The 12246-nt window shown below is 47.7% G+C and overlaps 3 protein-coding genes across 3 annotated transcripts; 2 read left to right on the forward strand and 1 right to left on the reverse strand.

Annotated features, from left to right (window-relative positions):
- Positions 1-4735: 4735 nt before the first annotated feature.
- L3040_007938 (uncharacterized protein) lies at positions 4736-5816 on the forward strand (the record flags this gene model as incomplete). The annotated part of the gene is made up of 4 exons (XM_066154763.1): positions 4736-4923; positions 5012-5309; positions 5392-5439; positions 5532-5816. 4 exons carry the CDS (start codon positions 4736-4738, stop codon positions 5814-5816), a joined length of 819 nt encoding a protein of 272 aa, XP_066010660.1.
- A 22-nt stretch (positions 5817-5838) lies between these two features.
- L3040_007939 (uncharacterized protein) lies at positions 5839-6736 on the reverse strand (the record flags this gene model as incomplete). The annotated part of the gene is made up of 4 exons (XM_007295562.2): positions 5839-5918; positions 5975-6011; positions 6144-6647; positions 6695-6736. The coding sequence occupies 4 exons, from the start codon at positions 6734-6736 to the stop codon at positions 5839-5841; spliced, it is 663 nt and encodes a 220-aa protein (XP_007295624.2).
- Positions 6737-7043: 307 nt separating this feature from the next.
- On the forward strand, positions 7044-7846 carry L3040_007940 (uncharacterized protein; the record flags this gene model as incomplete). The annotated part of the gene is made up of 3 exons (XM_007295561.1): positions 7044-7173; positions 7224-7489; positions 7553-7846. The coding sequence occupies 3 exons, from the start codon at positions 7044-7046 to the stop codon at positions 7844-7846; spliced, it is 690 nt and encodes a 229-aa protein (XP_007295623.1).
- Between the last annotated feature and the right edge of the window lie 4400 nt (positions 7847-12246).

The following is a 12246-nucleotide window of genomic DNA, read 5'->3' on the forward strand; positions in this document are numbered from 1 at the left end:
TCGCGATCTGTGCAGTGGTTTGTTTCGCGTCGTTTGCGCTTCGATTCTTACTATCTACCTACGTAGTATATCATCTTGAGAAAGGATACGAGCGATCGGGTCTTGTGCGCGACTGCGGACGGCTGACTAAAGCCTGGATATACCTTATTTACGCTAGGTTTCCCTTGCTGCTGTTGTAGGTAGCTTGAACGGAGTGGAGGTTTAATTGCTAGAGACACGGTTATCATGTCGGGATCGCTCTACGGTGGATTCCGAATAAGGTATTTCAAGATTTAGCTAAGCTACAATCTGTTCCAGTACCTAGACGTCTCTGCGTATTGATCGTCTGTGACCTTGAATAATAATTCGAGCAATTACCGACCTGGCCGCGCCGTCGGCCCCATCAAGGCGGGATGATAAAATTTCCTTTCTCTTTCACCGATAGAAAATCAGCCAACAAACTATATCGTAGTTGTTTCTGCATTAGAACATGCAACGTGTGAGTCCATATCCTCACCAATCCATCTAATTTTAATTAATTCCAGGTTGTTATTCCCTCATTGCGCGGAGTCAAAGCAGCAGGAGTTACTGCGTAGTACTCTTAGTAGGTATACTATACTTCTGTTGCACTTTTCGACGCTACTAGTCCGTGCGCGACATAAGCGAAGAGAGAGCCAACAACGCCCTTTCTCGAGCTGACAAGCGATCGATTTCGACGACGATTATAAAAAAAGAAGAGGGATAAGATAGGGGAGAAGCGGTAGCGACTTGGCAGCTTGAGATGACACCGGTTTCTGAGCTTAACGACAGCGTTGATGTAAGTCAAGGAAGGTACGATGAGCTATTTTGGTACGGTTGAACGATGCGTAGGTATGTATCAATCCGCATTCCCGGGTAAATAGGTACGAGATGGAGTAAGCGAAGAGCGCGAGAATCGGACTTTTATGAAGGCCTGTTGAAGGTAGGTAGGTAGGTACACTCGCATTACTACTAACTTTTATTTGATGATTAGTTCCCTTCGGTAGTGTTACAGACGCGATCGTTTCTTTTCGACCTGTAGGACCCTCTTCTTTCTTAAAACAAAAGTTGTGGTTGCTAAGAGATTTCGAAGCGGAGAAGTAAAATTTCGTCGTTGTTTACGAAAGTATTTCGCTATATTTTCATTGCTTTTTCAGGTGTGAACTCGCAATGAATGGACGCATGTTTATACTCATGATGCACGTTTGTAAAGCGTATTTTCGCGAGCATATCTCCTTATTTTTTCCTTGTTTCTACGAGTAGTTCTTGTTTCATAAGTGTTGTACCGTTACTCTGCCGCCTTGGTGCTGCCGACCTGGCAGCGCCCGGTCACGGTCTCTCACAATTAAATTGAAGGTAGCCGACGATAATTGCTAGTGTATAGCTTAGGCGAAGTTAGAGTTAGTTGATAGAGGTATCGGCGAGCTAGTTTGTTGAAGAAGATCAGTGACAAGATGTAGGAAGATAAAAGGAAACGATGACATGGGCTACGAAAGCGGAAAGAGATAATACCAAGAGCTCGGATTGAGAGAGATTCAAGCTCTCGGGGCAAGAACTATTAGGTGGGGGTCTTGGTACGGCCTGAGGCCATGTAAGCAAGCTACTAAGGTGCACACGGAGGAGCACCAGTAGAAGAGGCGAGGTGTATAACCCCACGTTGCACTGAGCTTTCTACATAGATAACAATCAATCCGCCTGCTGCAAACTTGTTCTTCTCTATCATCTGTAACCGTTCCCGCGGAAGCTTTGATACCCACGGTAAGACTTGGGAAGTATCAGGGTCTTCGTCTTCTTCGTCTTCTTCTGCTTTTTTCTTACCTCGCAAACACGTCAGTAGAGATTCCTTATCCAAAGCGTGGGGGAAAAAAGACAGAGACCTGTGGCTGCCACTGTGAATACACGCACAGAGCATCTCTATGATGTAAAGCAACTTCGTCGCCAGGCGAGGCCTAGGTAGACCTGTCAGCAGCCTGCGTGCAACTACTAGATAAAAGATCTCGCCGCAGATCAAGAGCTCCGCGCACGCCAATTTCTGAAAGGGTTCTTCAGATCCTGCCTTATATTTCTACGGGGGGGTTGGGGGGTGATAGGAAAGAGGCCTGTCTTGATAAGGAATACGTAGATAGAGCCAGCGAGGCTAGCAGGATTCGGAGAGAATAACTGATGCGAAGCTGGAGCAAACGAAAATCCGTCAAGAGTGTGTATTTAGATGGCTGGAATAGGTCACTTGCTACGTAGGTAGTTCTGACCTTTGGAGAGACCGAGTAGTAGTCGGTGCGCTCGCTGCCTGATTACACCTGCGGGATGTAACTTACAGGGTACTGAGCGGCAAATGTCTCTGACGAGCTCGCAGGTGTGTAGGACCTGACTCTAAACCTCGGGGCGGACTTGGTTTGTATAATAAGTAAATATATATCTATCATCTTTGGGATCTTCTATTCAGGCGGAGAGTTATATTCCCATAATGAATCTGATCTGCGAAAGTTAGAGATGAGACTTTGGTTTGTTAGAACTCCAAAACTCTAGATCGAGGGCTCTTGGCAGTTTACTTCTAAACTAGAGAATCTTCCTGTAATGCTTTCATAGCTGTACGTGAGCTGGTTTTTTTTTTTAATTCCGAAATAGGCAGCTTCAAGTTTGAAACTCAACTTGGATCCAGCACCCCCCTCCTTGATTGCAGTGCAGGACCCAGTTCAGCCCCGTGCATTCTCAGAAAGGCAGCTTCTGAACGGCTCACAGCCTTTTCAATTCCATTGCGTAAAATCAAACATCTGCATAAGGTAATTACTAGAAGCGGGACATCTAGAAGTTCACGAGATGAAGCTCTACCAAAAGCTTTGGAAAATCACATTTTCGTCTTTTATTACTTGAAGAAGAGGTACGTATAACTTTGAATTTCGAGATTACTGTACTTTCACAAGTCGCAACTCCAATCCAGTGAGAATCATACCGTGAGCTGGTAAGTTTGAATCGTTCAAAGAGGCAAATCAAACCCGATTTCAAATTCAAATCCCATTCTCTTGAATATGAACTCGAGCTAGAAGAGAAAACATGTTTGAGTTTTGAATAGACTCACTAGAGACAATTAGACCTTGGCTCGGAAAGTAATCTGCTCATGAGGATCATGAGGAGCAGACGGAGAGAAAAATAGGATATTCCTCCCAAAGCAAACAAAGTCTTTCAACACCATTAGCAGTACTAAGCATGTCGATTGTGAAATTCCAAAACAATGGTTGGGTTTACGGAGTACCAACAGCAAGCTCATTGGGATCTACGAGTCATCTTCAAAGCAGTACACAAAAGGAAAGGCCTGAAGCTTCTATACAGGGCTCCGGAGAAGCATACAGATACTACAACGTTCTAAATTCCATCTTTTACATGCTTATCGCAAGGACTCTGTTATCTGAAGAACGGATTGAAATCGAAAGGCGAACCCAAATGTCGTTCATTCCAGTCATGTATGTCATGAATACCCAACATACCGCTGCTACAATCTTAGCTTTCCACCGCTGCTTTCACTTTTGCTCCCTTCCGCGCGACGTAAATTCCAGATATTTATATTAGAGCTGAAAATCAAAGACACAGCGGACACCTATCCAGCGATCGCTCCGCCCGTTCCAGCGTGGATCCGAATTTAGACTCAGTCTTCATGGTATAGATGAGCTTAGTAAGGCAAGGGCAGACAGGTAGAGAATATAAGTCTTGATATAGCGAGAGAGGTCGAAGCGAGGCAACCATGATGGTCACCGATATCAGCAATTGAGCCCTATGCGAAGACTGCACCGACGAAGCAATACATATGCTTCAACTTACGAATAGGAAACTGGACTCTTCGCGAGTAGTAGATGGTGGGCTTTAGGATAGGATATGGGCATGAGTAAAGATAAAAGGTCGGCGGAAGAGGGTGATGTTTGCGATTCGCAGTTGGAAGCTGTATGATACCGAAGAACAATATCAGGGCAAGCGGTTCGTACATGTCTTAATCTTCTTTGTGTATTCTTGGTAGGCATCAGCGGAGGGAGTTTTCAAACCCTTCGCCTAAGCCCCTGATTTGAGCCGATTCGCTTGACCCTCATCTTTCATCTAGACAATAACAAAGGGTGAAGCTACACCAACCTAGAAGTAGTAGCAAAAGTCTCCCCAAACAATGCATTAGATCGCCATCGTAGTGGACTCTTCCGACACAAAATACACCACAGCACGCTAGGTTTCATATCGCAGTGTACCTAAAAGCCCGCTTAACGTCCCAGCCTGACAGCTAGCTACTTTACAATTAAAAAGGCCCCTGCATCCCATATCTTATTAAACACCAAACCCGTACAGGCAACAGGCCGTCACATCGATCACAGTGCTGTCGAGAGGGTTGGGTTCAGACGGAAGAAGCGGGCGCAAAGTTTCCGCCATAACGTCGATCACCTCCTACTTATTATCTGGGCATTGCCCGCTTTTCGCGGTACATACCCGCCTCTTATCACGACAAGCTACGCTAGCTCCACATCCCAACTCCGGCATTCATTGCCGAGTGGATACACAAGAAGTTGCGAGCGTACATAAACAGGCCTTCTCAGATAGGTCGAACTGGCGACTCCGATTCTCCGCTAGGAAAAAAAGATAGCTCTTCTGCAAACCGCTTGGAGCTCAGAGCCTTCATTGCTTGAAGATATATATGTACATCTCTGCCGTCGGTTTTGCTCACAACAACAACAACAACAGTCGATAGACGTAGCGAACATCGAAAATGGGACCAACTGAAGAAACGATCAGAGTCGCAGTGACTCAAGCCGAGCCTGTCTGGCTCGATCTCGACGCCTGCATCGCCAAAGCCTGCAAGCTGATCAAAGAAGCAGCAGCAAATGACGCCAAACTCGTCACCTTCCCCGAGCTCTGGTTCCCAGGATACCCGGCTTGGATCTGGGACGTACAGATGTTTCCTCGCCCCTTGCCCCACAGCCCAATCATCTTCCCAATTCCAAAGATCGATACCTACAATCGCAAGTGCTGACGAAGAAAGTAGGAAACGTCCCGTAGACTTCGTCCTCGGCACCACCTACCAAAAAAGTAGCCTCAAGCTCAACTCTCCGCAGATGCAAAAGCTTTGCGCCAGCGCAGCAGAGAACAACATCGCCGTCCACTTCGGCTTCTCGGAGAATGCGGATAATTCGCTATACATCTCGCAAGGCATCATCGGGCCCGACGGCCTCCTCAAGATGGTTCGCCGCAAGCTCAAGCCTACGCATATGGAGCGCACCGTCTTCGGGGACGCGAATGGCAACACGCTTAAGAACGTCGTGGATGTGGAAGGCGTAGGACGGGTGAGTTCTCTGGCATGCTGGGAGCATTTGCAGCCGCTTTTGAAATTTTCTACGATTCTGCTGAAGCCGAATATCCACGTAGGGGCTTGGCCGCCTGTTCATCCCTTTGTGGAAGGGGCTGGATTGTGGAGTATGTCGCGAGAGGGTTGCAGGAACTTGTCGAGGACGTTTGCGGTGGAGAGCCAGGCGTTCGTTTTACACAGTACTGCTGTGATTGGGCAGGAGGGAATTGACAAGATGGGCACGGAAGGGTCGATGTTTGGGGTTCCTGGGGGTGGGAGTTCGGCTATCTATGGCCCAGATGGAAGGCAGTTGACTAACGATATTGGAGAGACTGAGGAAGGAATCTTGTATGCTGATCTGGACTTTGATGAGGTGCTTAGGTCGAAGAGCTTTGTTGATGTTGCCGGGCATTACAGTCGGCCGGATATGCTATGGCTCGGGGTTGATGATAGGGAGAAGCTGCATTTGAGGGCTCAGCGGGACGAGGACAATGAGAAAGCGTAGGGCTTCGTCGCCATAGGGATATTCATGGACACTGAGTTGTATAGACGAGACATGCTGTTGTCGTGGGCAAAGCGAGAAGAGAGTATGCAAAAGATAAAAGGACTGTGAGGTGAAGATGCAGATATTAGTCTCGTTCATTTCATGACATCCTTACGTACCGAGCAGTTCCCATCTTCCATACTCCAGGTGTAATGCCTATGCCCACAAACCAACTCCGCCCGCCGTATACCGCAAGTTATCAATCCATTGCCACGAGAAAGGCCACATTGAATCTTCTTCCTCTGACTCGGGCCATTCCTCAACTGTGCCCTCTCAGCCCTTCTTCACTTCGGCCACCCACGTCCTCATAGCCTTCGCACTGTCGTGCGCGGCCCTGAAAAGCCCCCTCTCCATCTCATCCAAACCTCTCAAGAACTCAACCCCATCATTTCCCACTCTCCCGCCACCACTCCTCTGGCTCGCCCCCGCATTACCTGCATGATCCGAGATCTCAGCGGCCCTCGCCCTGAACGTCTCCATTAAAACATCACACACCTCCTCCTCCTCAAACAGCTCCAATATACGTGCTCCCAGCCCATAGAAGTTCTGCGCCAGAGCCCTTAGATCTACGCTCTTGGGATCGGCCTTTAAAGCATTCATTACGCGTGGTGCGAGAGACGGGGGGAGGTCCAGCGTGACGAGGGATTTGGTGGAGTTGGGTGAGGACACGGCGAGCATTTCGGCCAGCCAAAGGGGCAGCTCGACGCGCGTGCCGGATTTCAGGGAGTGTCCGGCGTTGTTATCTAGGTATCCGAGGTTGGGCACGTCGAGCTCGAATGTGCAGGGCACTTTCTGAAAGGTGTTAGTGGGGTCGTTGTTATGGTAGTGTGAGCATATACTTGGGCGTCGGTGAGAATTGCATCGATGTCGTAATAGGACATTTTAATGATGACGGCGGCTGCTACTGCCCTCGCGTTTGATTGAGCTTGGAATACATCGATTGTTGTTGTCGTGGTCGATGCTGGGTGACACAAACACAGAGCGACATTCCGGCCTGGAGCTGGAGACGCGAAGTGGTGTTGAGGATCGGATCCCTGCCATTCTCGGCAGTGACGTTGAAAGCCTGATAATTATTATATCAGCAGTTCCTATCCATACACTCTTCCCAGATCCTTCCATTGAACATCCGTCTCTTCCGCAACACAATTGAAGCTTGGATCCAAAGATTTTCAATTGAAACCAACCATCATGTCCGCAACCATCCTCCGCACAAGCACCGCTGCGCGCTCTGCTCTCCGAGCTGGAGCTTGCAAGAAAGCCGCTGCTATGGCAAGCACCAGCTTTGTCCGCGGCAAGGCCACTCTCCCAGATCTTCCTTGTGCGTATACCTCTCTATTTTAGATTTATATTTCCTAACAAGATTGATAGATGACTACGGTGCGCTGGAACCCTCCATCTCGGGCAAGATCATGGAGCTCCACCACAAGAACCACCACCAAACCTATGTCAACAGCTTCAACACCTTCACCGAGCAACTGCAAACCGCCGAGCAGAAGCAAGATATTGGTGCCCAGATTGCGCTGCAGCCCTTGATCAATTTCCACGGTGGTGGCCATATCAACCACAGCTTGTTCTGGGAGAACCTTGCGCCTAGCAAGAATGGAGGTGGTGGTGAGCCGACTGGAGCTTTGAAGGTATAGATGTATTCCCTTCATACATTTGTAAGGTGGGATGAAAATTCTGATTTGGATATTTAGACGGCCATCGAGTCTAGCTATGACGACTTTTCCTCCTTCAAGACAAAGTTCAACACCGCGCTCGCCGGCATCCAAGGCAGCGGATGGGCGTGGCTCGTCAAGGACAACGAGACTGGCCAGGTCCTGATCCGCACATATGCCAATCAGGACCCAGTTGTAGGAAAATTCACCCCATTGCTGGGTATTGATGCCTGGGAGCATGCGTACTACTTGCAATACCAGAACAGGAAGGCGGAGTACTTCAGTGCGGTTTGGGACGTGATTAACTGGAAAGCGGTTGCGGGACGCTTGTAGCGAGTGGCTCACTGTATAATACTTGCTTGGAGCAATAATGAGAAATGCGAATACCTATTGACTGAGGCCAAGTTTGGCGTGCGAGTACGCTGAGTGGAATGACTGCATCTTCAAGATGACTCTACCAATTCTCGCGAACGCAATATTATCCCAGTAGCCCTGAGTGCGAGTTTTTTTTCCCTTACACAAGTGCGATTAGTTTTGATTACAACTGCGCGGTGTTTATTATCGCTTCCACTTCTACTTGCTCCGGTACTTTCTCTTCTGGATTTTGGATTTTACAAATCACTTTATGGTCCACTTTCGCAACTAGCTTGCCTTGATAGCCTGCTGGTATATTGTTCGAGAAAGGCCTAGTCTGCCTCGATTCTGCTCTCCGTAGCATGCTTATGGACGATTTGTAGCCTACTCCCCTTTTCTCGTTGACTGGAGGTTGACGGGTCGAGCATTCTACGCTTTCACGCTTATCAACATCAAACAGTCCCCATATCGTCACTTGACTGGGTTGCATCTCAGTGCACTCTTGAAGCCCACTGCTGGAGAAATCGCCATACGCCATCGGCCTGCGCTGTTTTTTATATCTCTTAACGCCAACGTTTCTCCCTCCATAACGCCTCCAGCATACCTATGCGCCACCGTATCACTCCAAGTCTTTGCCGGTCCGACCCGGTCGTCTACCCTCATGGTAATTGGGCAGCAATACTAATGAACCGGCAATTACTTGTACTTACCGTACGCTCCTCTGGGATATGCTGTTGGTGATGATTGTCTTGGCCCTGTTGGCTATTCGGCTGTCGCTTTGGTGGTCGGGACATAGTTTCCTAGGAGATGAAGCCAGGCATGATAAGCATGAGGAGTTCTGTTGGAAGAAAACATACCTCTTTCAAGAATGTTGGTCTTACCATCCCGATGGTCCCAGTGCCATATTCACCTATGAAGTCTTGCTCTTTTGTCTTTATTCAGTGAGCGATGTCTATGGCGATGCTGAAGGCTGGAGCCACCTACCTGCGTTGCTGCCGCGGAACCGGATCTTACGATTCCCTTCTCCAAGACGCTGGCTTAGCTGTCACGGCTGAGAACGGGTATATCGTCACAGGCAATGATTCTTGGAATTGAAATATAGCACGGCTGATTGTTGAAATTGCAGACCTAGAATTCTCACTGTTGGTATACTGGTGGCACTTCATCCAGCGACGTAAAAAGATTTTGCCTGTGCCATGACAGCAAACCGTGGCGAAGAATCTTAAAAGATTTGCTTCCTAGTGTACGCCTGACTACCCGCCAGGCTCCGCATATTCATCATCAAAGAGCGAGGGGGTTCCCTCAGCAGCCAAAGCTGAGTTTGTGGTTGGGTGAGGGGTGCCTGACGAGGCAGGTACCAGGTCCAGTGTGCTCTCCTTTGGGATATGGGTCGGGGGGCTACGGTTCTTCACCTGTACGGGGTGCCCCTTACGAAACTTCAGCTCTCTATCCTGCGACAGAGAAGAGTCTAAAGAGCCGAAATTGAATCAATCGACACGCGTCCTCTTCAAGAGATTTCCTTTACCGGCGATTTCGAACGAGCCCTTCTTCTACCTCGACCACCACGCCGACTACGATCTATACCTGACGAGCATACCGATTGAAAATACTAAGAGTATTTTCGATAGAGGGGGAACGGGTGTGAGAGGTGGGAAAGGATTTAGGACGATCTACGATATTGCGCCTTCGAAAAGCCGTTCGCATGCATACTTAGCCTTTCGTGGCCTCGAAAATTTGGCTGACCTCCGGTCCGGCCTCGAATTCTCTCGACACTATATCGATACCGATATACGTTACTTAAGCTGTAACTTGCTTTCGGGTTTTTCCTTTAACATAAGATTATCCTTTTCTGTGATCCATCCTATCTGTAAAGGAAGGGCATAGTCGACAGCAGCTGCACTACACCAACTTGAAAAGCTTTTTAAGGTTGTATAAGAATTGCGATACCACGGGATCCGAAACCCGAGAATACCTATTAGAAATCTTTTCCCCCTTCGTGGTTTTAATTCTTTATTAGATGGTACTTTATATATAAGACCTTTACTTAGTACGTCGCCGTACCCCATGAGAGGTCCTTAGGGCGGCATTCTGCTACCCGCCCGACGTAAACCAATACTAGTACGAGGTAACACTACTACTACAACGTCACAAGCGTAAGTGTTACACCCTGAAGGTAGGTAGGGTAACCAGGAGGTCTAAAGTGGAGATTTTAGACTTTCAAGGCATCCTCAGGCTGTAACACTTAGACCTGTACCGTGGTACCTACAGTACTTGGGATATGGGCCATCATTCACGATCAGGGAATATCAGACTTCCAAAGAAGTAAAAATTAAAATTAAATTAAAACAAAAAGTAAGTGAAAATTAAAACACAGTTTAAAACTAAAGATTAAACTAAAATCAAAATTCAAATTACCACTAGAATTCGGTCCGAATATTCGATATGACGTCCGTCAGCCAATCCCACCTCGCCCGCTGGGGCTTGACGGAGAGCCGAAGACTGGACGTCCCCTTTCCTCTTTCATCCCGCATCTCTAGAAAGTTCACAATCAGCATTTCCGTTGGTGGCCGCCCAGAGGCTGCTAGGCCGCAATTACGTGACCGCTGTCTGGGATTCTGCCTCAGCATAGAAGCTGAAGATACATATACATATACATATATATATATATATATATATTCATCCTGCAGACGATTTGCAATTCTCAGTCTCTAATCTCTCCTGCCACGTTTAGCCAGCGAAAACGAGAACCGCGCGGATTCTAATCATCAAAAACTTTTTTTTTTCTGTCCTTCCTGGGAGAGGCACGACATTGAACGACCGACGCAGGGCTGCCCGTCCGACTACCGGTACCTCGTCTCCTTCTCTAGGACCCTGCTGAAAATTATCGGTGTCCCATCAATTGCCGATGGCAGCGAAGGCGTTTTTGATTCCGTGATGGCCAGGGTTCAGAAGGGGAGCTGCGTGTGGAATGTCAGCAGCTAGTACTAGGTGGGTGGTTTTCCAATCGCTTGAGCCCCTCGACCCCTTACAGTATGAAGTAGGTAGGTACCGGTACTATATCCTGGTGGTTTGTTTAAGCGAGAGAAATAGTAGTACCGGTACCGGTACCTCTGTAAATAGGGGTCTTGCATCTTAAACAGGCGCGCCTGCCCGTCCCCATTCTAATACCTACTGCCTCCTCCCCTCCTAGAAGTACTACGTACAGTAGTATGAATACATGTCGAAAGTATACGTAGTAGTTTTGCAAGGGATTTTACTAGGGCTTAAACCAATCAACTTATAGGAATCTAGCTTTGAAAGGTATCTTTAGGTCGGTATTTGGTCTGTGCAGTTGAGCTGACGGGGCTTGGAGCCATTCAGAAAGCACCGCTCTGTGATTTACGTAGTACTACGTATGAGGCTAGACTGGGTCCGACATTTAAACATCCGGGGGACGGGGGGAAGTAGAAGCGAATATATATATATATATATATATATGATTTATGTATATATGTATGTATATATTTCCGCGTTTGGGAATTCTTTCTAGGTACGTAGTATGTATGGGCAGGCTATGGTTCCTATGGGTCGCATGTGTATCATTTTGCAGTAGCGCCAAAGGCGTCCACGTTTTCAAGACGTTCAAGCGGTCCGGTAACTGCGGACTACTGAAATAAATAAAACCGTTTACTTAGACGGACGGAGATAGCTACCGGTACGTGGCAGTGGCGGCTTGTTCTGTCACCTGGGACTTCGACGTACGGGTTTTGCATGTGAGTGAGTAGAGAACCCCACTCCCCAACTCCATACGGAGGCTAGATAAGTAAAGGCAGGGTAAATGCAAATGATCCCTTGCTCGTATGTCAGTCATCCAGTGCGGAATACCTAGCACGACGACGAAAAAAGGTCTTGGAAACCCCGGTAGGGATTACTGGAATGCAGTGATGTACGTAGTAGCACCGACAACCGCGCTAAACCCGCCTTCCACACTTCCAGTTTCGTTCAACTGCACGAAAAAAAAAAAAAAAAGAAACTGCGTACTATATATAGATATGGATATACTACTAGATATGGATATATATATCCTAAAGTAACGGAAACGAGAAATAAGAGCCATCACGTCACCACAATCCATGCGCCGTACAGGTAGCCTCCGTACTCGTTCGTGATAAAACAGAGAGACAATCGCGAAAAGTCCTCCTCCGCCGCTAGTAAGAAAAAAGCTTTTTACGTAAAAGAGAATTAGGGAAAAAAAAGGGGGGGTTTGAGCGTACGATATGTCGTCTCGAAAAGAGGTTTTAATTTAGCGACTTCGTAAGGGGGCTAGCGAGCTAGCTAGCTAGCTACTCCGTATGGTGAAGTAGGTAAGTAAATATAGTAGTACCTTCGTAAATAGAAAG

The sequence above is a fragment of the Drepanopeziza brunnea genome (genome assembly GCF_022702325.1).
Source record: "Drepanopeziza brunnea f. sp. 'multigermtubi' strain 214-2 chromosome Unknown ctg14, whole genome shotgun sequence".
Taxonomy (NCBI): domain Eukaryota; kingdom Fungi; phylum Ascomycota; class Leotiomycetes; order Helotiales; family Drepanopezizaceae; genus Drepanopeziza; species Drepanopeziza brunnea.